A 25517-nucleotide genomic window follows, 5' to 3' on the forward strand; every position below is an offset into this window, starting at 1 on the left:
CTCTTTTATATAGGCCTTAGTGGTCCCCTAATACTGGATCTGAAGTCTCTTTTATATAGACCTTAGTGGTCCCCTAATACTGTATCTGAAGTCTCTTTTATATAGACCTTAGTGGTCCCTAATACTGTATCTGAAGTCTCTTTTATATAAACCTTAGTGGTCCCCTAATACTGTATCTGAAGTCTCTTTTTATATAGGCCTTAGTGGTCCCCTAATACTGTATCTGAAGTCTCTTTTATATAAACCTTAGTGGTCCCCTAATACTGTATCTGAAGTCTCTTTTATATAGACCTTAGTGCTCCCCTAATACTGTATCTGAAGTCTCTTTTATATAGACCTTAGTGGTCCCCTAATACTGTAACTGAAGTCTCTTTTATATTGGCCTTAGTGGTCCCCTAATACTGTATCTGAAGTCTCTTTTATATAGGCCTTAGTGGTCCCCTAATACTGTATCTGAAGTCTCTTTTATATAGGCCTTAGTGGTCCCCTAATACTGTATCTGAAGTCTCTTTTATATAGACCTTAGTGGTCCCCTGATACTGTATCTGAAGTCTCTTTTATATAGACCTTAGTGGTCCCTAATACTGTATCTGAAGTCTCTTTTATATAGACCTTAGTGGTCCCTAATACTGTATCTGAAGTCTCTTTTATATAGACCTTAGTGGTCCCCTAATACTGTATCTGAAGTCTCTTTTATATAGGCCTTAGTGGTCCCCTAATACTGTATCTGAAGTCCCTTTTATATAGACCTTAGTGGTCCCCTAATACTGTATCTGAAGTCTCTTTTATATAGGCCTTAGTGGTCCCCTAATACTGTATCTGAAGTCTCTTTTATATAGGCCTTAGTGGTCCCCTAATACTGTATCTGAAGTCCCTTTTATATAGACCTTAGTGGTCCCCTAATACTGTATCTGAAGTATCTTTTATATAGGCCTTAGTGGTCCCCTAATACTGTATCTGAAGTCTCTTTTATATAGGCCTTAGTGGTCCCCTAATACTGTATCTGAAGTCTCTTTTATATAGACCTTAGTGGTCCCCTGATACTGTATCTGAAGTCTCTTTTATATAGACCTTAGTGGTCCCTAATACTGTATCTGAAGTCTCTTTTATATAGACCTTAGTGGTCCCTAATACTGTATCTGAAGTCTCTTTTATATAGACCTTAGTGGTCCCCTAATGCTGTATCTGAAGTCTCTTTTATATAGGCCTTAGTGGTCCCCTAATACTGTATCTGAAGTCCCTTTTATATAGACCTTAGTGGTCCCCTAATACTGTATCTGAAGTCTCTTTTATATAGGCCTTAGTGGTCCCCTAATACTGTATCTGAAGTCTCTTTTATATAGGCCTTAGTGGTCCCCTAATACTGTATCTGAAGTCCCTTTTATATAGACCTTAGTGGTCCCCTAATACTGTATCTGAAGTATCTTTTATATAGGCCTTAGTGGTCCCCTAATACTGTATCTGAAGTCTCTTTTATATAGGCCTTAGTGGTCCCCTAATACTGTATCTGAAGTCTCTTTTATATAGACCTTAGTGGTCCCCTAATACTGTATCTGAAGTCTCTCTCCTGAAATTCAGCCTTGGTGTAGAATTACAGCCACTAGAGCCAGTCCCACAATGAGCTTTCCTTAGGATGTGCCATTTCTGTGTCTGTAGCTTTAAATGCTATTGAGGAGGAGAGGAGCGGGGCAAAGAGGAGGGTGGGGGTGTGGCCTTGATCAACTGCATGCTTCATTTGTTTTCAAGCCATGATGCCTCTCTCTCATGGGCGGGCCAAATTCTCTGGGCGGGCAAAGCAGAGAAAGGGGAGGTAACCTTTCCCCTTATGACATCATAAAGGGAAGATTCCAGATTGGCCCATCTGAGCTTTCATTTTCTCAAAGGCAGAGCAGGATACCCAGGGCTCGGTTTACACCTATCATCATTTCTAGCCACTGGGGGACCATAGGCAGGCTGGGGGAACTCATATTAATGTTAAAAAACCTCATAAAGTGAAATTTTCATGCCATGGGACCTTTAAGTACACAATTACTGTCTTTTTATTCTCTGATTCTCTTAGTGTCTGTGTATGGTTAGAGGTTAACTAGCCTACTTATACATGTTTCTTCTTATTTTTGTACTTTTGAACTTTTCAGTGCTCTTGTGAACCTTTTGATGTATAGCGTTTCCTATATCAGTTGAAATTTACACCTAATATATATTTTTTAATTAATATATAGTAAGTCTCCTGATGTCCAGCCTACTTATAACCCAGAATGTACAGTCCAACTGCTGATGCAGGGTCCAAAGCATTTAAGTTTGAAATGTATTAAATCATTTTTATAAATGCATTGTTTGGGTTTCTGTTCAATGTGCTTATTTATTCTCTTTGTATGTTGTATCTTTAAAAGAAAACGGACTGTCCACAACATTTAAATACTTTTGAAAGCTTTACTAAACTGTTTGGCATGACATATTAACTTGTTACTCTCACATGTAACTAATCCATCAAATGCATCATCTTTTTCTTTTCTTTTTAAGGAAACTCAACAGCTCTACTACAGTTTCTACATATTACACACAACAGTGGAGTAATACTGTAAAGCAATGAAAACATCTTAAGCATGTATTCCTAATTATGTTTGCTCAGAACAAAATTAAGCAAAATGACTATATATGAACTATGTATTAGCCATTGGCACAGAATTAGCTATAAAAGCAGAATGTGCTGCAGGGTAATCTACATTTTAGCACTTCCCAATTCTCTTATTTCAGTTGTCTTTCACTACCACCTTCATGACAGGCTGGCATGAGTCTGACATTGTTGCCATGATGGTGACTTGATCATCCGTATGAGTGAGACTGGGACCACTTGCTTTACCTCTGATAAAGCTGCTGTTTGAGTCATAGTACATCAGATGATAAAGATCATAATTACACTCTTGGCTCTTATCAAAGATTCCCACTGCATACAAGTTATAGAACCAGTTATAGTTGTAGGGCACAGAGAACATGACAGCAATTTTCCCAGTGGTGTTTTTTGTAGATTTTTTGATGAGATCGTAAGTGAAGACGCCAACAGCTCCTTTAGCAGTGTGGGGAGTCTTGGTGAACAGTGCACTGCCAGTTGACTTTGAGTCCATCAGCGGTGGCAGAGGTTCAGTGCAGCCACCACTTACCATGTATACACTAGAAACAGTGGGAAAATATTAATAAATTGCATGTATTTATGGAAAATGTATTTCAATGAAACACCCAAGAAATTGCAGTTACCAGGGACTGCCGAAGTCGTAGGTAGAGCCTTCATTTGTAATGTTAATGGAACACTGACGCCATGTATTGGCCATGATGGCTGTGCAGTGTGCAACAAGACGACCTGTTCAGACAGACAGACACAAAACAAACCCTTCATTTGTGTTCATAAAAGTTTTCTTCTTTTAGATGCAGTCGGCAGAACCATTGATCACCATAATTCACACTGATTTATGGTTCTGCGGCAGCTCCACGCAGAGCTTTCGAGAAAGGAGAAACCTTGAGTGGTGACGAAAAACTTCCTTTTAGGCAGAAACCTTGGACAGACCCAGGCTCTTTGTGGGGAGGCGTGTGACGGTGCCGGTTGGGTGTACAATGAACAAGTGGCAATAATAGTAACAATAAAGATAATGGAACTATGACTAGAAATAGTAGTTGTAGTAGTTCATGGCGTAGCAGGGCACTGATAGATGAAGACTCTGGCTCCCATTCTACTTTTAGAGACTCTAGGAACCACAAGTGCAAAATTGCAAACGGTTTGCTTTTTTTCTACTGCAAAAATAATGGTGTTGGGCCTGAAAACTGGTTTCCATGGTGCTCCCCTGCTGGAGCTGCTCCCCCCGCAACCCAACACCGGATAAGCGGAAGAAGATGGATGGATGGATGGATGGATGGATTAGCTTTGACATTTACTTTTTTTAATTACATTTTACGTTCCATTTATAAGCCTATTACATTTACTATTTATTTATACATTTGACTTCAAAAGCGGGTTAAAGGCACGCATCAATGCTTGATATGTCAAAACTCAACCTGAAGAATCTCAAGAATGGGCTCAGCCCACCCAAACATGTGTCTTGTCCACCCGATCAAAAAATATTGTTCAGCCAATGGGGGAAAAAAGCACAAAGAAAATATCGTTTTCTGATTGTGTTATTCTGATTCTCATTGCCCCATCTTCTCATTATGTTCAGGCTGGTTTACAACATGGTTATTTAATCTCTTTCCAAATGTTGTATGTTGTATCTTTGAAAAAAAAAAAAAGACTGTCCACAACATTTAAAGTGCTCATATTATACTCATTTTCAGGTTCATAATTGTATTTAGAGGTTGTACCAGAATAGGTTTACATGGTTTAATTTTCAAAAAACACCAAATTTTTGTTGTACTGCACATTGCTGCAGCTCCTCTTTTCACCCTGTGTGTTGAGCTCTATGTTTTAGCTACAGAGTGAGACATCTCACTTCTGTTCCATCTTTGTTGGGAGTTGCACATGCTCAGTAGCTAGGTAAGGACTACTAGCCAGTCAGAAGCAGAGTATGAGGACGTGCCATGCTAGCAGCTAGGCGAGCATTATAACGTGTGTTACAAATAGACCACGTTTGTCTCTGAAGTAAAGGCTGGACTACAATAGAGCTGTTTGGAGCAGTTTGTGAACAGTGTTTTCTGTTGGAGATGGTAAGTCCCTTTGGGGGGGGACTTTGCTCTTTTTCACTTTGTAAACCTATAACGGGCACAAAAAAGATAAATAACATAATAAAGGAAAGGAGAAAAGCCCAAAAGCATAATATGAGCACTGTAAATACTTTTGAAAGCTTTACTAAACTGTTTGGCATGACATATTAACTTGTTACTCTCACGGCTAGCATTTTCTTTTTCTGATCTCTCTCAAACACCCTGTCTACAGAACAAACTTTTACTGGAACGTTCTGTATTACCTAATACCTTCTACGTGATTCTTAAACAAGGTAGGAAAATGTAGTGTCATTCTTAACAGTAAAAGGTTTCCATAAGAGACCAAGTGTGTTTTGGTGTATGCTTATTGCACAGAGTTGTGTGCTGTCTTAGAGACGGTGGTTGTGGGTTCTGCGGGCAAGGCACATCTGCATTGCCCGAACAAAGGAAACTCTGAAACAGAAGGTTTAGCTTAAGCCACAACAATAGAGTAGTTAACCCTTGTGTGTTGTTCTGGTCTGTGGGAACCGTTATCAATTTTTGCTAAAAGAAAAATTATGCTATTTATTATTTCTTCTAACTCAAACTCATTGGCCATTGCTCATTTTCTGTGAAGAACATAAACAATTACTTATTTTCAATGACTGCACACAGTACACTTAACTATTACATATGAGGTGTTCGGGTCTACTGGACCCGAGTGTATTTAATTGTAGGTGCTATGAAACTATGTTGTCTTTCTGCACCTGCTATTCCCACACAAAGTAAAAAAATTGTTACATTGCAAGCACTTTCACCTGTTCTGATTAAATTCTAAGAAATAAGCACCAATAATGATCAAAAATCTTGTTTATATATTTTTTACCTTTTTTTATAATTGAATTTCCTTGTTTTCTCACTAAAAAACGAAAATGATCATAAATGTGATCTGACAGGGGTAAATCGCAAATATGAACGATAAATGATGTATATATCATTGGTAATTGAGCTAAAGTAAACATCTGTTAAGTATTATTACATAAATTGTTATGGCTGTATGATTTAAAAGCCTAATAATGTGGTGGGTCCACCAGACCCGGGAACATTGGCTGTGTAACAAAAATATGAACACCACACAAGGGTTAAAGGTCATGAGTCTCAAGCAAAGTACATTGAGTAATAATAACAAGTGAAACAGAAACATAACGTACTGCACACATTGTTTGGGTTACTGTTCAATGTGCTTATTTATTCTCTTTCCAAATGTTGTATGTTGTATCTTTGAAAGAAAACAGACTGAGTTGTAAAATAAATGGACCAACAGACCCCGTGTCTCTGGACGGAGACCAGTGAAGGATATTAGAAGTCCACTTTTTCGGTGAGCGCTGAGCGTTACTGCGCAGCCTCCAACTGAGAGAGACGACGTAGATGTGACGTGAGCAACGTGTCTGAAAGTTGTAAGTCTTCTGGTAGCTGTGCCAAGAGAAATCTCAATCATTCCCAATCTTACAGAGACGGAGAGCGTAGGTATATGTAAGGAGATAACATAGGCACAGGCTAATTATTGCTAACTAAAATGCTAGTTAACATCAGTAATTAAACTTAAACAGCTAATGTGAGTCCAAACTGCCTGCGAGCTTCTCCTGTACTATACGGTAATTCCTCTACTATGGGACAGTAATGGTGCGTTCTTTTTGTCTTGTAATCGCGACTAGTAGCTCGAGCGTGACGTCACATCCGTGTCGAAAAACGAATAACCGCGGGGTTGTTGCATTCTTTTTGTCACACAATACTACGAGTCGGAGAAAAGATGGATTTTTGTAACACTTTTAGTAACATTTAGGATTCTATTCACCCAGTTATTGACATATTACACACATATATTTCACAGTTTGATACATGAAAATTACGTTTTGATTAACGTTAACGTTAGGCTACTGCTCTGCTTTCTGCTCAAGACTCGGCTTAAAGCCGTTGTTGTCATATAGCAACCGAGCGTCTCTAGCCAATTTCAGCTGCACAAGCTACAAAATAACTAATTAGACGGTATTTAACTCCTAATAAGACTGTAGTGACATGCCTATAGGTAGCAGTATACAGCGCTATGTGTAGGACTTCTTCATTTGGTTACAACAAAGACAAAAGTGCTTAAAATTGTAGATAACCACAATGTTTACTACGTGTGATGCACGACGTAGCCATCTTTGAAAGTGAGCTCGGGGTCCTCTGAGTTCAGACGACTTGACGAGTCGTAAATACGACCTCGGGGGCGTTCTTTTTGCAACTTCCGGGTCGTAACTCCGGAAAACAACTCGTAAAACGACTTCGGTGGACAAAAAGAACGCACCATAAGTCGCTTGGTTATGACACAATCGTTAGCCTATTTTTACAAAACCGTCTGCTACGGAGCCATAACGTGAGATACAAGGTAATGGAGCCTTTTATACATTGTCGTGTTTCTTTAGAAATAAACAATGGACAAATAGTCTTTAAACTCTTCAGATGTAAAGTTATTCGCTGTCAAAATGATGTCAAAATGAATGGCAGTCAATGGGATGCTAACGGCGGGTGAGTGCTTGTTAACATCAAAATGGTGCCATAGGAGGTACACTGTGTGGAAGTTGGCTTACCCCCTTGGCTGTCATAGAGACGGTGGTTTTGGGTTCTGCGGGCAAGGCACATCTGCATTCCCCGAACAAAGGAAACTCTGATGCATAGAAGGTTTAGCCACAACTATAAAGTGTTAAAGCAACGTACATTGAGTAATAATAACAATTGAAACAGGAACATAATGTACCGCTTTGCGTGAGAGCAAATAAGGAAGAGACATAACAGAGTAGCCCCCACCCTTGCGTGTGTTGTATGAAGATAACAGTCCCTGTGCTGGAGAAGAAGAAGGGGCCCAAGAAAGAAAGTATAAGAGATGAGGGTAGATCGGGGCTGACGAGGTCTGACAGTCTAGAGATACGTGGACCGGCTCTGGCTTTTTGTCTGTTGCCAGGAAAACTTATTCTCTGCGTGCTTTGTGATCCCACTGATGTGTGTATTGTAACTCTGATGCTTGACTGATTAAACAAATGTATTTGACTTTATCTTATCATCTTATTTGGCTCTTCCTTAGGATCCATGTAAAACCAATTTAACGAATGTGCGGTGATATATAGGTCTTTTATTGGAGTCAGACACATTGTCCCAAAAGGGGGGACACAGAGGAGGTAATTCCCAACAATAACTTAGAGGTCTGTATCAGTATAATAGCTAAAATACTACATTGTACATCTGGATGCCCGAACTGCAAAATAAGATGCTAACACATGGCTCTTTTAAGGTTGCTTCCAACAGCATGTTGTTGCTAAATTGTAATAATATATATAATAAGCTATTGCACTGATCAATCCCTACACTGTTCTCTTTTGCACTACCACCATTGCACACAGTCTACCTTAGCACTTTTAACTCTTTAAATTTCTGTGAGTGATTTTTATGTATGTGAGATATATGTGTGTAAGTCTTTGTTGTGTTATGGTTGTCTAAGCTACTGGATGCCTAAAATTTCCCTTGGGATGAATAAAGTATCTATCTATCTATCTATCTATCTATCTATCTATCTATCTATCTATATCTGGCAGATTATATTTCACTGGAATTTGGGACATTGGTGTGGGACTGTGTTAAGATAAGATAAGATAAACTTTACTGGTCCGAAGGAAATTTGTCTTGGACAAGAAGTGCTGACAACAGCTGCATACAAACACATAATAAAATATCTCATAATCTTTTCTTGGTTTTTATACTCTAGTTTTTGGGGAGCTAGGTTTAATTGAGAATGAGGTTTTACAAGGACTTAATGGATGCATTTATTTATTTATTTTCATTACAGTACAATAGATAGATAGATAGATAGATAGATAGATAGATAGATAGATAGATAGATAGATAGATAGATACTTTATTGATCCCCAAGGGGAAATTCAAGGTCCCAGTAGCTTAAAAACATCACACATACACATACATAATAACAGGATGATAAAATAACAAATCCACATGAATAATATGGACAATAAAAGAAAAGAAAAAATCCACATGAATGTACTAAGGGATGTATAAGCATGAGACACTTGCAGTGACAGGGCAGGGACCAGTATGCATGGTAAAGTGCTCTATGAGAGTGGGTGTGTCATGGTGTCCAATAAGTCCAATAGTGCAAGGATAAAGTCTGGAGACCAGCATTAAAGATGGACAATATGAGAGAATAATGTAGACATAGTAATATAAAAACTATATAGCAGTGCAAGGATAAAGTTTTTTTTTTAAAGACAGCATTAAATATGGGCATTATAGAGGAATAAAGTAGACAGTAGGATAGACACAAATCAACAGTCAATATTACAGGTTTGATGTAATAGGGTTACAGCCGTTGTTCAAGTATCAATATGATATATGAAAGTATATAGTATATAGTATAAAGTATATAAGCGTTATTCTTTGTAAAATCCAATGTTTGCAGTTACATTTTAATTCTGGGTTTTGGAGAGCTTTTCGAATCAATAATGAGAATAACTTTTTGCCCCACACATTTCTGCCACATAATGAATGGTTATTGATTACACAACTGGAACTCTCAACAAGTCCGATTTTGTCCAAAAATTGTACTTATTTCTAGAGTATTGCTGATTTAATAAACTAATATAATTTTATTGAGCTATTATAGTATCTGTGTATTGAAGTAACTCCACTTTTATTCTGAAAACATAATTTCCCAGCCAGAACAAAATTAACACTTCCGGTTTGTGTGTGAAAGGCGGAACAAGCGGCCCAACGGAGGAAACAAAGGACGATTGAGTGAGTATGTTTACAACATAATTACTTGATATGTTTACTTTTTTAGCATTTTGAAACTTAAGTGTAAGAACGACTAGAAATATATTTGTTTTACAATTAGAAAACTTAGCTAAAAAAGGGTAGGTAATTATCCCCATGTAGCTAGCGTTAGCGGGACTGTGTAGGTATTGTTCGTTAGCCTAGCTAGCTTCAACGGCAAGGCTTATTCAAACATTTACAAGGGTTGCACGCGTCTGAAGGTTCAACCGGTAAGCACGGACGCGTGATTCGGATGTTTTGGGTCCAAATTGCTTTGAAATCCATTTAATTGGATACCATTCTCAACATTATCACGAAGCAAATGGTCTCTTTGTGTTAGCGTGTTTGGCTAGAAGGCCGACCCTGGCTAGCTAGCTGTTTAAGTCCCGTCAGCCATTGTTGTCGTTCATTGTTGTCGTCGTTAGCCGGTAACTTTGTTTACCAAACGACTAATTGCAAAAGCGTAACGTGAGTTGTTGTAGTTCATCTAATTTGTGTTTTGTTATTGTTTGTTTTCTTATCCAGGTTAACCAGTATGGAAATAGCCTCCTCTACTTAGCCAAGTCTCCAGCCACGATGTCAAGTAAGTAAACATGCATGTTATTAACGTTAGCTAATAGTACAAACCAAAGTTCACTTCATTAATGGTGTTCCTATTCAGTCAGAGCGTGCGTAAGTAACCATCAGTGAATAGTAAACCCCTTTCCTTTGGTTTCTATCATAGCCCTTACCCTAGCTAGGTGTGAGCCAGTAGTGTAAAATGAACACGATTCTACAAAAAACAAATGTCACAATTCATGAAGGTATCATCAAAATGGGATGTCCATTCTAAATTTATTTGAATATTCTATCAGGCTTATTTGGTTATCTATCTCTATAATTATTTTAAATATAAAAACAACAGTATTGTTTTTATGCAGAATTATAAGCTGTAAAATATTAAGCATGACTTACTAGAGGTGGGTGATATGGAGAAAATCAAATATAACAATATGTTTGACGAAATGCATCGATATCGATGTTGTAGGGTTGACTATTGGTGCTTTCACAAAATATGCACACAATTAGATTTTTGATCAAATAATCATCAATTATGTTGATGTAATAACTATGTCGGTAAAGGCAAATAATGGAACAGCTAGAACAGTCTGGTGTGTTCAGAAAAGTACATCACTCTACTGTAATGCAGCCTTTAAAACCAGGAAAAATCAACACTTGCGTCATATCAGGATATTACGATATCCAAAATTTAAGACGATATCTAGCCTCATATCGATATCGATATAATATTGATATATTGCCCAGCTCTACTCTGTAATTATTTGAACTATAAAAACAACAGCATTATTGTTTTTACGTAGAATTATAAGATGTACAATAATTAAGCACGGCTTACATTCACAGTAACTGTATTTCAGTTTTCCTGCATAGAAGCTGCTCCAGTCTGAATTCTTAAAATAACCTATAGCAATGGTCTTGTTTTAGCCCTTACCTGTGATGTGAAGACACCCTATTTGCACACAGTCGAAAATATGTAAGGTCTTGGCGGACTGCGGAGCTCTATCGGCTGAAGTGACGATTCACACTGGGTGGCAGTAGAGGAAGTGTGCCAGTGTCTGGTTCACATGTGGTGTAGCTGACTTCGCTAGGGTGCAGCTCTGACGCTGAGAGCATCAGAGCAACAAACTCTGGGCCTGTGTTTATCAAGCCTCTGAGAATTACTCACAAGAACAGAATTGACTTATGCATAGGCATGGACCAATCACTGAATAGATTTCCTTATTTAAGCATATTCTCAGATAAATTCCCATTGAATGGTGAAACTCTTAAGAGGAGTTTACATTCAACACCCATTTGACAACAAAGAATTTACAAGAGAATACATTATGATACACACATTGGAAATGAAAGAAACACGTTTTCCGTCATGTCCTGATTACAAATTTTAAACCGGCGTGCTGTTAACTGACCTGCCTATATGCTATAGCATAGATGTTATGATACGTTATGCCTGCTCTGTTTGATTAACTGCTCGTCGTCAAACATTTCAAAAACATTCTTCCTCTCTTGAAAGATTTGCGCACGTCTCTGTCTCCTCAGTGCCATCACAGGCCCCTAGTGGCAACGGACGAGAGAGCTCCTGAGCTGTCTTAAATAACTGGGAGAGTAACAGTGAATCTTAGCTTTAAGAAATTTGATAACTGGCTTTTATACTTAAGTTTGAAAAGTTGAAGTAAATGTTATGAATTCTCAGCACTTAGGACTGAAATGGCACTTTGAGAATCTTGATAAATACGGGCCCTGGTCTCTACCTGGGCGAATAAACAATGCCACTTTGCGTCACGTTGCTCTGTTTTTGCTTTGCAATTACCCCTCTGTATTTCTAATGCGGTTAGGTCCTTTTGAAACAATACCATACCCACAATGCCATGGTGTTTTCCTGTGTTCTGTGAATAATGATGCGGCACAAACAAAATAAGGTTAGAGTCGGGGCTCATTGACAGATTATATGAATTTTAAGTTTAGTGTTCACTGTATAGCCTTATTATAAAGGAAATAAATATAATTTAGACTAATGTAAATAAACCATAGCCACCCAATAAAAATAATTTGCACATTGCAGGTTGTGGTAACAGCTGACTACCATATTTGTTTTTTTCTTGCACAGAACGACCATCCTACGCCCCTCCCCCTCCCCCTGCCCCGACAACAGTAAGTGTCCAAGTCTCAGTTCCAGTCTCAGCATTTACTGTTTAGTGGCCAAAGGGCCATGTTAGCTCTGTCCACTCTTTTGGTTTCCTTTTGTCTTTCTTTCTTGCTGTCTTACTCCCCCCCTCCCTCCACATTTTTTATATATTTCTTTCATTTAATTTAATTTTTTTCTCTCTGCGTGAACACGCAGAGGTTGACACAAAGTTGTTCAGATCTCCATCATCGCTCTCACTTTCACTTCTGCTCTATCCTGTCATACCACCACTTATTTAAGGTCTTGCTCAGAACGGGTCAATGTGCCTCTTTTACGAAATAAATCTGATTTAAGATCTTAAGCTTTTTTTTGGCATCAAAGGTCCGAGTTAAGCACATGTTAAAGAGCCAACATGCTTGTTTTGATGCCTTTCATTACCTTACATTCAGTGGGCACGGTGCTGTTTTAAAGTTGAAATGGTCACATGGCTTGGCTAATTAAATAAATCTTGCCTGAGCTTGTTATTCCTTATTTACATGCAACATTCACATGTTGTGGATTCATTCTGAATGCTAGCCTGGTGGTCAATTGCCTTTTCTTTTTTTTTTTCCTTGCATGATGACATCATGGAAAACAAACAAGCAAAAGACACATATATTTCCATGTTTTCCCCCTTTTCACTTATTTATGTTTATCCCTCTTCCTCCTCTTGTTTGTAAGCCATTTCTCATTCGTGTTTTGTCTCATTTGTCTTCCATCAGCAAATGCCTTCCACCCCAGGGTTTGTGGGCTACAACCCTTACAGCCATCTGGCCTACAACAACCTCCGCCTGGGAGGGAGCTCCGGAGGCTCCAGCAGGGTAATGAACTGATGGAGGGATTTGGAGAGAGAGAAAAAAACAGGAAAGGGGGATGGGCTCAGGATAATAGGGAGGGTAGTAGCAAACTGTCTTGGGCTAAATATAAGAGCACAGATATGGGGAGAAGTGGAATGAAAGGAGCATCAAAAAGGCTTCAATTATTTATTAACTAACACCGTATATGAGCTTCATTCTAACGTGAATGTATAGCTATCCTTTCTAGCTAGGCTCCTTACATTTTTGCTTAGAACTTAGTTGTGTGTATTACACTGTACGAACACTGAACAAACACGTTCCCAAAGGGCATCACATCAAAAGCATTTTCTATGCTATGACTAAAGGCTAAATTTTTAAGATTTTTAGATTAAAGCTACAAGCAGCGTGTAGCCGTGCACTTCGGGGGTGCACTCGGCTCCCAGCCGACACCGGCCGTATATTTCCATTACTGCTGAACACAATATTTCGACTTAATTCCCTCCATATAGTGCATAGCGTTGGAAATGACATACTTCAAATTGTGCACCACTTCCTGTGTCCACTATGTGGCGCTAGAGAACACACGCTATTTCTATAGCCCTATTCGCACGGGATAAGTATTACCTGGTGACCTCCAGTCATTTGTAATAATCGCGGAGGTTGTCTGTGATCTTAATCCCGTGCGAATCGGTCATGTCTGTAATTTGTAAAGTAATAATTTCCCCGCAAATGACCTACCATATTTTGCCGAAAACGGAGGTCCTGTGATAATATTAGTCCCGTGCGAATCGCCATCTCTGTGATTTGGGGTCTAACTGGCTGCGTTGTCAATTATAAATGAAAAGTTTTGACATCATATCCGGGGGATAATGTCTGTAAATTTGAGTAAAATACAGACTTCAGTTATCCCGTGTGAATGCGCCAGACGAAATACAGACGTGTGGGGGTAATTTATAAACTACAAGAGGTCCCCAGGTAATACTTATCCCGTGCGAATAGGGCTTAAGTTATGTTGCTGTATTTTTTTTGTCGACCACATCGTGTAAATTTCAGTCAAATCAAATTATTTTCCTCAGGGCTTACTTCCTGCTGCCAGTAGGTGGCGTTATAACTATAACTCATGTTTGACTTGTCTACTCTGCTCTAATTAGACATTACAAATTTGAGGCAGATTGGACAATGTACGCTTGAATTACAAACGACTACCTGTTTTGTGGCGTTCTATGGTAATTTGACACCTGGCCACGCCCACACCATTGGACGCAAGTGTAAAAGCTTCGCAATTTAGCTTTGGCAAGGTCTTTAAGATTGTACTGACCAATTTTGAAGTCGATCGGGTGAAATCTGTTGGGGGAGTAGTCTGCCAATGGTCAAAATCATCCACAACTTGCACATTAATATTAATGTTGCTCACGTCCTGTTGGGTTTAGGGTATGGCTTCAAGCGGCTTTTTTGTAAGCTTGGACGTGATACATTTGCATACAAAATCTCATACGCCTAGGTGAAATGCACTACAGGGGCTACTTCTTTGAAATTTAGTAGGGGGCGCTATTGAGTCAATTTACCCTTAATCAAACCTGAGACCCATGTGGATCACTTCAGGCCTGGACTAACCTCATGTATAAAAGAATTGGGGCAAATCGGATAATGTATATTTGAGTCACAACTACTTTGTTTCGTGATGTAACATCGAAGCTCGCCGTGCCACCAGGACCCCTTATAAAGCCTGAGGAGTTTAGGGGTAGATTGGACAGTACAGTCTAGTTACAAACCACTTCCTGTTTGGCGAGGGAACATCATAATTCGCCACCTCGCCACATATACACTGCATGATTGAAAAAAAATGAAAAGCTTTGCAATTTACTTTTGCCAAGGTCTTTAGATAATACTGACCAATTTTGAAGTCAATCAGGTTAAATCTCTAGGAGAGGAGTTTGTTAAAGTAACGCTGAAAATTGTCAAAATCATCCATAATTTGAAAATTCATTTCGATTCAGCGGACCTCGTTTTAGGTTTCTATTTTTTTAATAGAAGCAGTCTCCACTCTCTCCCACGTGAGAGAGCGGTACCACGGCGTGTAGCAAATGTCGGAGCTGACCTTAGCAGTGACGTAAAAATGCACATAAATCAGTGAATGCAATTAAGTGATATCCTGCTATCCCAGTTGTGGTGTTGAAATAAAATCCAGTCCTTTTTTGACTGAGACAAGACGGAGTAAAAATGCGGTTGATTTTGTGCCGAGCCCGAACACTACCGAGGTCTTTCAACACAGCTTCGCCGCCCGGAAGTGCACGCAAGCCGGGTTGAGGCCGTAAACAACGTGTGATGAAGAGAGGAGGGCTAACGTTAGGCTAAGGCTAACTCCTTATCAGCTATTACTACGCAGCATTTTCCCCGCCAATTTATGGTCTTTAGCAAACAAAATGGATGAACTTCGGCTGCGGATCACCTGTCGCAAATGTATTATGGACTGTCTGCAACGTCATTTTATACGGAAACATGGCAACCACAGCGCTGTGCAACAGCATGTGCAGACAATGAGAGGACACACAAGTGTAGCTTACAGCTTTATGCAGTTGACTAATCGCTCACGGACCCTTCTCCTCTCACACACACTGGCCAACTCCGGCAGACTCGCTCCCTCCTACTTTTTCAACATGAAGTAAAAAAGTCATCACATTTGCAGTTTGCACATGTTCGAGAAGTTTTAAAAATGTTTCACAAAATGCCCTGACTTTAACCAGTCCGGTTCTAATGTAAAAACCAAAGGCACAGAGAAACGGACTCAACTAACTTGGCTGTTTTGGGTTCCAGGTAAATTAAAGGAAGACATTACAGTCCCTCCAGAAAAAGTTTTTTTGTGATTGTTGCGGGCAAAAATCCTTGATTATGTGGCACGTTTTCTTAAAAGATGCGAAGGAATATGCGGGATATTTATGTAATTTTATGCGATGTAATTTGCGGGAACTTGCAAAAACTGCGGTTTGATGAAAAAGAGAAAAAAAGTGATTCCCCCAACACCCTGCTTTTTGATGATGTTCACGTCGCGTAATTACGTCACTTCATAACGTTCCCATGGCAACAGTGGAAAATGGCTGCTCTTGTGTGAAGTAAACGCAACATTTTTCAACTTTCTGCTAAGATATATGTGACTTTTTTGCAACGAAAATGCGGGGATTATGAAATCATGCAAGCCCTGCATATTTTGCGCGGAAATCGGCAATTTATGCGGCAAAAGTGCGGCGTATTTCGAAAAAATGCGGCCCCCACATAAATATGCGGACTTTGGCTCATTATGCATTGAATTATGCGATCGCGTAATCGTGTTTTTCTGGAGGGACTGACATTACCGTATGCCAGACTGGCGTTATCTGAAGATTGTAAATCATGCTTTCCGTGCCCCTCAAACCCCTCCACTGACAGAAAGTTAGAATTGAAATAGATTGAAAAGAAAAGCATAATAAAGAAAATATCAGAACATTGTCATGGAGAAACACATAATAAATAAATAAAATGCTCAATGCCCGTGTTTTATTTTTCAGTGTTTTTCCAGTGATTGTCCGACCAATGAGAAGTTAGTCGGGCAGGAGCGTATCTGATAGAGTTCCTGTTGTTTCACCCACAAAACTCACATGGCTTGTTGTCTTGCTGACATAGGCAATATATCAATATTCTATCTGTATTGTGATATGAGACTGGATATCGTCTTAGATTTTGGATATCGTGATATGACACAAGTCGGTTATCTGTCCCTGGTTTTAACTGCTGGATTGCAGTAAAGTGATGTAATTTCTCTTGAACTTACCAGACTGTTCTAGCTTTTTTATTATTTGCCTTTACCCACTTAGTTATTATATACACATTTGATATTTATCAAAAATCTCATTGTGTAAATATTTTTTTGTAAGCACCAATTGTCAACCCTACAATATCCATGCGATATTGAGGTATTTGGTCAACAATATCGTGATATTAGATTTTTGTCCATATCGCCCAGCTCGAAAATTGTTCAATTCCCTTTAGACAGTCTTTATAAATGCTTCAAGCCATGGGACGGTTGGCTGCCAAAATGATCATCACAAATGCATTTATCCAGCTGCAGGAAAGCATCCAGGACCATTTAAGATTGTGTATTGTCATGTTTACATGTACACCTCCTTATTTTGCCTTCACACAAGCCTCAGCATTATCAGACCATAATCAGCGGATGTATTATGACAGTGTTTTTGTTTGCTTTTCTTGCCACTTACTCTAAACATTTTGTCTCTTTTTTTTGTTCCCCCTTCCATCTTCTCATTCACACTTGTCTACCCTTCTTTGTCCCCCTTTCCTCTCTCTCTCTCTCTCTCTCTCTCTCTCTCTCTCTCTCTCTCCCTCCCTCCCACAGAACTCCTCAGGCGTCACGGTCCCAAAGCCTCCCAAGCCTCCAGACAAGCCACTGATGCCTTACATGCGGTACAGCCGGAAGGTAAGCAGGAAGGTAAGACACCCATCCACGGTGTCTGCTTTTACTGCTTGTCCTCCCATCCCCTGAAAGATTGCAGGGGTTTTAGGGGGCGAAACAGCCAAGCCATGACGCCTTCACCACCACCTCCACCGCCTGGTGGAGCACTCTCCACTCAGTTATCCCGTTGGCTTACAGAAGCCTCCTTTTGTGTTTGTCAACGATAAAGACAAATTACATCTCCTCGTTTCCTTCTGCAAGCATGATCTGCTCCGGGCCTTCATTTCTCCCCTTCCGGGCTTGTCGCTTCGCCGCTTCTCTAGTTGTAGAGCTGACATTTTTAACACTGGCCATGGCATAAAGACAAAATCTACTCTTAAAAATTCATGTAGCCATAAAATTGGTGATTCTATCTTTTTAGATATATTTCATTTCATTCCATCCAGCCATTTTGCAACCCAAATGTGCTACACATTTGAGTGGTTTATGGTAGTTCTTAGTTGATGGTTCTGTCCAATAGATTTATCATTTGGGGACTAACTTCTTTCCTTTGCACTTTTCCTCCTTTTGTTTCCGTCACTGTCTTATAGTTAGCTAACTTACCATTAACTGCAGTTGCCCTGTTGTGACGTGTGTGTGTGTGTGTGTGTGTGTGTGTGTGTGTGTGTGTGTGTGTGTGTGTGTGTGTGTGTGTGTGTGTGTGTGTGTGTGTGTGTGTGTGTGTGTGTGTGTGTGTGTGTGTGTGTGTGTGTGTGTGTGTGTGTGTGTGTGTGTGTGTGTGTGTGTGTGTGTTCGTTTGCGTGCAAATGCAAGGTATGGGACCAAGTGAAGGCATCCAACCCCGACCTGAAGCTGTGGGAGATTGGAAAGATTATCGGCGGGATGTGGAGAGACCTGACTGATGAGGAGAAACAGGACTACCTGAACGAGTACGAAGCTGAGAAGGTGAGCTGCTGGAATTGTCCCAATTTTAGGTTCAGGTCTGACCAGTAATCTGTGTACGTATTGACATATGGAGGCGTTTTTCACTACTCGATACTTAGGAGGCAATTTGGTCGGTGCCTAAAAAGTATAGTATTTGGTACCCAGCCCTATTTGGAACGGATATACATTTGCAGTAAAAATGGAATAACACAAACTCCATCGCCACTCATTCATTTGAAGGCAGGGGACGCCAGAAAAGAAAGTTGAAACGGAATAATTTTTTTTGGAGAAACGAATCCCTACAATACAGTGTAATATTATGTTTCACCTGTAGTCTGTGATGCGGGGTGACTGCAACCTTGCTTTCTCTCTCTCTCTCTTCACCCCCCCCTCCCCATCAGATCGAGTATAACGACTCTCTAAAGGCCTACCACAACTCACCAGCCTACCTGGCCTACGTCAACGCCAAGAACCGCGCAGAGGCCGCAATGGAGGAGGAGAGCAGACAGCGGCAGAGTCGTATGGACAAAGGAGAGCCTTACATGAGCATTCAGCCCGCCGAAGACCCTGATGGTAAGTAAGATGTGAAAGCCACCGCATTTATAAGGTTTTAAATCACAATGTGTATCGCGATTCCATTTAAACGATACGATATTTGCTGATGTCACAAAGTCTGCCACAGTCTGATTTTGATTGAAGTCAGGGGCCTGCGATCGATATAAGACGATAACACATGCCCATTAGTCTCGCTTTGCCAGACCCTACACACACTGTGGAGCGGAGGAGGGTCTGGCTAGTCCACACAGCATTCCAGGATGGGAGAAAAACGTGCTCTGGTTTAGTGGCATTTCTTTAAACCAATCGCAATCGTCATGGGCGGCGCTAATCTCTGCACAGCTCTAAAATAGTTGTGCGAGAGAAAACTCAGATTGGACAGATAGTCTAGCTAGCTGTCTGGATTTACCCTGCAGAGATCTGAGGAGCAGTTAACCATAGTCCTCACAAATCCACCGGAGGTTAGAACGCCAACACAAAGAGAGGAAAAAAAACGAACAGACATTATTTAGACACATTTATTACTGAGCTCTTCCAGACATTTAAATGGAAAAACAAACTCTTTTTTTTTTAATAAAAAAAAAAAATGTAAATAGGGAATTAAAAAAATAGATAAGATATGTATTGATATTTTCCCTTTGCTTCGATGATATCGGATCATTGAATCGATATTTTGATCCAGATCGATGTGTCGTTACACACAGCGTTTAAAATCAGAGAGTGCGGTGCTGCAAATCACCAAAGGACACCGTTTACAGTTGGAGCTCTTCTAGTTCTTTGCACTTTAAAGGTCATTTTTAGGGCGGACATCTGCAAAGCATGTGTAAGCGCAGTTGAGCCGCTCCCCTCCTCCGTCTCGGTGCTCACGTTAAGTGTCTTCTTTTTCCCTCTGGCCAGACTACGATGATGGTTTTTCGGTGAAGCACACAGCCGCCTCTCGCTTCCAGAGGAACCACCGGCTCATCAGTGACATCCTCAGTGAGATTGTGGTGCCAGATGTCCGCTCGGTGGTCACCACGGCCCGCATGCAGGTCCTTAAGAGGCAGGTCCAGTCTCTCATGGTGCACCAGGTAGGTTAACCATGAGTCTCGCTTTTGCCGGACCTTCCTCCACAGCGCTGCGGAGGAGGGTCTGGCTAGTCAACACCAGGGCTGTTGGAACGAATGCCGAAATTCGGATATAATTCGAATTGTAAAAAAATCAATACTATTCGAATGCTGAAGTTACTATTCGAATGTGACTTTTTTCCGCACAGGTCCCCGCACACTAACGTTAGCTAATCTCCCTCTTCTCGCCTTGGCCTACCCACACGTGTCACTCATGTCACGTCTCATGACATCAACAATAATTTAGCGGGAGTGAGAAACCCAAGGCATTGCGAGGTCTAAGCTAACGTTACGTACAGAGTAACGTTAGTACAACATTACGAAGCTAACGCTAAGTACAGAGTTTGGTATCCCAGCGGTTCGGATGTTTTTTCATGAACCGTGCCACCTCTACTCCGCTCTGCTGCTGCTGACGCTGCTTGTGAACATCCTAGTTTCTTACAGTTCCAAGTGTGCGGGGACCTGTGCGACGGCCCCACTGTCATTTCCAACCAATCACATTTGTCCTGGTAGCGACCCAGGTCGTGCGCAATTCGCAATGAAATCGACCCCAGTCTTCCCAGGTCAAACCCACCTGGGTCGTCGAAGCCGCGCAGATCGAGAGGGTTTACCCCGTTCAGGTGCACGGTCGACCCCGGGTATAACCCTGATTGGTGTGAAAGGACTATCGGTGTGTCTCACCTGTCTCTCCCTCGTGTGTTTCAGAGGAAGCTGGAGGCAGAACTTCTGCAGATTGAGGACCGCCACCAAGACAAGAAAAGACGTTTCCTGGAGACCACCGACTCCTTCAACACTGAACTGAAGCGGGTGCGGCAGCATTTCTTTACGTAGGGACTAGGGGTGCATGATATTGACAAAATGTGATATTGCGATATCGATATAAATTTCGATATTTTTAAACCTATGTAAAACTACAAAAGTGGCGGGAAAACGCATCGAAATAGATTCATAACAAATTAAACAACTTTTCTTACAACACAGGGTTTATTTCAACTGACTGTCATATTGGACCGGTCCAACATGAATAAATAAATAAGGACCATGTCTACAGAACGGGAAAATGTAAAACATGTCCTGTTCTGTAGACATGGTGCCCCCCCCTATATATAACAGTATATTGGGGGTAGTATAAAATAAATAAATAAATAAAGAGAACAGGACACAAAATACTGCATAATTATTGCGACACTTTCGATATAATATTGCGCAGCGTGATATTGTGATAACGATATTGAGTGGATATATCATGCACCCTCTACTAGGGCCAGCTGAGTGAGAAGCACAGATGAGGATTTATTCCAGAATGCCAAACATCCATCTAAATGTGCTCTAAGTGATGTGACCCGTTTTTTAGGCTACAACATTTTTCGTCACATACAGCAAACATCTCCTCACTCTCCGCTAGCTGCCTGTCCCCTGAACACACTGTAAAAAAAAAAACGCGCTCTCTGTAGACAGTCCAGGCTCCACAAACGGCAACAAAAACAAACTGCGCCAACCTGCACCACCAAACATAACAAAGAGTGTTCCAGCCAATAACCGACAAGAAGGAGCTGGTTGAGCCATCACTTAGAGCACCTCTAACCACAGGTTTAGGTTGTTGGGTTAACCCTGGACCAAATGTGAACGTGTAACCAAAGGGAGAGGGTTGTTACTAATGTTGTATTCGTTGAACTTTCACGTGTTTCGGTATGTGAACGATAAATGGAGCGTTCATACGCAATGACAACTCGAGGTGAATTTGTCAACGGAGAATTGAGCTTAGTTGAAGCCACTGTTTAAACCCAGTGTTCCCCGTGTCTCCAGCTGTGCAGTCAGAAGGTGGAGGTGGACATGGACAAGCTGGCCGCGGAGATGGCTGCGGCTGAGGAGGCGGCCAGGCGGCGGGCGGAGGAGAGGGAGCGTGAGGCGGCCGAGCAGGCGGAGAAAGCCGCCCAACAGGCGCAGCAGCAGCAGCAGCAGCAGCAACAGGAGGCTGCTGGAAACAAAGCTGCAGAGCAGGGCAGTGCTAATGCTAGCAGCCCGGCTAACCCCACCTCAGGGACCAAGGAGGAGGACAAGCCCACGCCGATGGAGACAGGTAGCCACGCCGTTCAGATGGACGGTATATGGACTGCGTTTATTTAGGGCTGCAAAATGAATCCGAAACCAGACTGATCTCATAACGGGGCGTATGTATGGCACGCCAAGTCGTATGCCGTTTTGGCGTGTTATCAAGACGCATAATCGCTTTTTAGCGTGTTTATCAACGCCGTTCGGCCGCCATGTGAATTTTCACAGTAAGTTAAGCAAGTCCGCGGATGGGTAAAACGCAGCACTTTCACCCAGGAGAGCCGGGTTTGTTTTCCTACGCATGTGACGTTGGTCACCGTTGTGTTTTTGTCGTTTGTGTTACAAAAGCCTTTCCCAATGTTCTTTTCTCGTGCTAGTGCGCCACGCTGTAGCATACACGTGGAAAGCTCAAAATGCATACAGATAACACGCCATTTGGCTTCAGGAAAGTGGCGTGTATGTTTACACAAAGTCATGATGCCACGTTGTCCAAAACACGGGGGAGGGTGGGGGTGCAATATTAAAGCAAAATATGTGTCAAACCATTCTGCATCAAGTATAGTGGTGCTGCAGAGACGGTACAGACCATCACTTAAATCACACTGTAATCATTAAAAAATGTTATTAAACATATTTCAATAAAAAAATTATCATTCCCTCCAATATCGTGACTCATATGGAAATATCAGTCAAAATCATCGCAATTGGATATTTTCCTCATATCGTGCAGCCCTACATTTATATAGTGCATTTCTACTTTACCGAACAAAGCTCTTCACAAGTTGCCTCTCATTCACCCATTCACACACAAGGCGCTGGCGGCAGTGGGAAATAATGCCAGAATATTCATTATTTAAATTTTTTTATTAAACATGTTGATCTAAATGCATCTCTCTCTCTCTCTCCCTCCCTCTCTCTCTCTCATTCCCTCCCCAGATGAGGCAGTGCCTGCGGAGCCCTCCTCAGACCCCCAGCCCGCTCCGCCGCCTCCATCTGACCCCCCCTCCTCTGCCTCTGACAAAGCCACCCCTCCCCCCGAGCCCCCCAGGGAGAGCAGCACCCCCACCAGCATTGCCCCCAGCGACGACAGCAGCAGCAGCAGCAGCAGCAGCATCATGCCCCCCCCTTCCTCAGAGGGCGCCCCGGGAGCAACGGCCCCGGCGGTCCCCGACCCCCCGGCGGCCCAGGAAGCCAACTCGGGCGCGCCGAACCCTAACGTGGCCGCGGCGCCTCCGCCCGCCCCCGCCTCGGAAGAGCCGGCCCCTCCTCCGCCGCCGCCGCCGCTGCTGCCCCCCAGCCAGGGCGGCCAGCCGTATGACATGTAGTAGTGCGTTTTTTTTTTTTTGTCAGATACACAGCGGTAACTGTAGAAGTCCTCTCTCTCCCCCCCCACCCTGCGCTGCAGCTCTGCCTGGACGGAGCAGCAGCGCTGTGGTCGAGCAGCAGCGCGAGCAGGGAGACGTCGATACAGATCTTGTGAATGGGCGGTCTGATGGTATGGTCAATAAACAGTTGTATTTCGTATGAGAGTGATGAAGGCTTTTCGTCATCCAGCCTCATTATAGCCAGGCCAAGCCCCAAGCTGTTGTTGGGGGGGGTGTAATGAGAGATGATTAGGATTTCACTTAAATCTGTGTATGTTTTCCTTATTTCTTTTTTTTTTTTTTTTTTAAATGTACTCTGCTCACCTGGTTTGACGATGTGACTGAATGAATTGGAATTTCGTACGAATATTTGACCCCAGTTTGTGTTCCAGGCGCCAATGTCACTTGATGGACTCGGTGTCAAATAAAGGTACTTTTTACTTCAAACCATATGCTCGGGGGCTGTTAAATGGCAAGTGGTGAGCAGTCACACACTGCCTGGCCGTCACATCCAGGCATCCACCTCGACACCTTACCGTCACCGTGACTGCCGCGTGCTCCTCTTTGTCCAACCATCCATCACTAAATCCTACCGTACTTTTTCCAGTGGGCAAAGAAAAGCAGCAAATATTCGCATTTGAGAGGCTGGCACTACAGAGTCTTTAGAGTTTTTGTCGCTTGGCAATTTGAAATAAAAAACCTTGATTGACTATCAACATAGTTGTCGATCAACTCGTTCAATCTCGTAGAAGCTGTGATTCTGCATCACCGCGAGGGGCGCTCGTGGCGAGCTGCTCTATGAAACCAGGAGAGAAAAAGGTGATTTCAGCAGTAGTTTGTAGGGGAGAGTGCATGCTGATGGCTTTTTTAATTTTTAATTTTTTTTATTTACACTCCAATGTAAACCTCCAGTAACCCCCACTGTGTAGACTTTGTATTGCGGGGATGTCGCTGAAACTCGAGTTCCACATAGAAGTTCTTTCTATAGCGCTCAGTTTTGATGTACAGACATTTAAATCAGCCCTTCTAGTTTCCTTAAATAAGGCCCCAGCTGCAAACTTAAAAGGGGGGTACATTTCATAAACATAATTCATGGTCTGGGTCTCAATTGTCTGAAGCTCAGTGTACGTTCTCACCCCCCCCCCCCATTTTAAAACTTCAAAATCTTGTATCAGTTTGTGTGATTTGCAAAACTACTGTTACTGCTTTTTTTTTTTTAGAGAGATCTAGTTGAACCTTTTAGATTAATGTTCTCAAATTCTTTTATATCGACATAAACATTAACTCTGGAACCAGATGCCATTTTCTAACTGGTTTCAGTTTGACTGGGGAGGTTTCCAGGTCTGAAGTTAGTAAGGGAGCGAGGCACATTTTAAATTATTGCCGGGCGTTCTGCATGCTTATAACTACATACTAACCCGAATCCTGCACGCATCTGGACAATTACTGATGCGTCGAGGTCGTGGAAAACCGTTATTGAGGTTAAAGCGCAAGAAACAAAAAAAAAAAAAAAAAATGATAGGCCATAGTTATTAATGATAGTTTCCAAGGTGCTTCCATTAAAATCTGTGGCTGGTAAAGTGACTTGCATTGAGTATGAAATGTTGACCCTGCTGTTTGTTCCCCCTGTATTCATCACATTTTATGTAGAAAGACCTGACACATTTCTCACTTAGCATTTAATCTGTAAGAGCTTCTCCATAAGGTGAGGCTATTTCTTTTTTAAAGACCTATAGACTGCATATTCCTGTTTACACCACAAGCAGAGAAATGCACACGCTACCCTCATCCAAATGTAACCTCAGTCACTTGTGCATTTAAAGGACTGTTTTCTTACTTGGACTGTTTTTAGTAATAAGCCTGTTTTTTTGTTTTGTTTTTTTTCTACTGTCTGAACTTCTCTATCCAAATAAAGATGATTTCTCAGTCTTTCTGTTGTGTTTCTGCCACACCAGCAGCTAGTGCTTGGAATTGATCAATGGAGTCAATCACAGCTGTCAATCATCACGTTTAACTCTTGTGTTT

The 25517-nt window shown here is 41.5% G+C and overlaps 2 protein-coding genes across 3 annotated transcripts; one reads left to right on the forward strand and one right to left on the reverse strand.

The window, feature by feature from the left end:
* Positions 1–2416: 2416 nt before the first annotated feature.
* On the reverse strand, positions 2417–11116 carry LOC120574869 (DELTA-sagatoxin-Srs1a-like). Of its 2 annotated transcripts, none has more exons than XM_039825354.1 (3): positions 11018–11116; positions 3253–3355; positions 2417–3168 (listed from the first exon to the last, which is right to left on the reverse strand). In XM_039825354.1, the coding sequence occupies exons 2-3, from the start codon at positions 3324–3326 to the stop codon at positions 2751–2753; spliced, it is 492 nt and encodes a 163-aa protein (XP_039681288.1). In that variant the 5' UTR covers positions 3327–3355; positions 11018–11116; the 3' UTR covers positions 2417–2750. The 2 variants fall into 2 exon arrangements, with proteins under 2 accessions (XP_039681288.1, XP_039681289.1); XM_039825355.1 differs by having other exon boundaries at positions 10922–11116.
* LOC120574868 (SWI/SNF-related matrix-associated actin-dependent regulator of chromatin subfamily E member 1-like) lies at positions 9410–23582 on the forward strand. The gene is made up of 11 exons (XM_039825353.1): positions 9410–9507; positions 10051–10108; positions 12194–12237; positions 12973–13071; positions 17435–17527; positions 18305–18436; positions 18817–18988; positions 19868–20040; positions 20782–20883; positions 21883–22156; positions 23065–23582. Exons 2-11 carry the CDS (start codon positions 10102–10104, stop codon positions 23451–23453), a joined length of 1485 nt encoding a protein of 494 aa, XP_039681287.1. The 5' UTR covers positions 9410–9507; positions 10051–10101; the 3' UTR covers positions 23454–23582.
* Positions 23583–25517: the final 1935 nt, after the last annotated feature.

Source organism: Perca fluviatilis, chromosome 15 (assembly GCF_010015445.1).
Source record: "Perca fluviatilis chromosome 15, GENO_Pfluv_1.0, whole genome shotgun sequence".
NCBI lineage: Eukaryota > Metazoa > Chordata > Actinopteri > Perciformes > Percidae > Perca > Perca fluviatilis.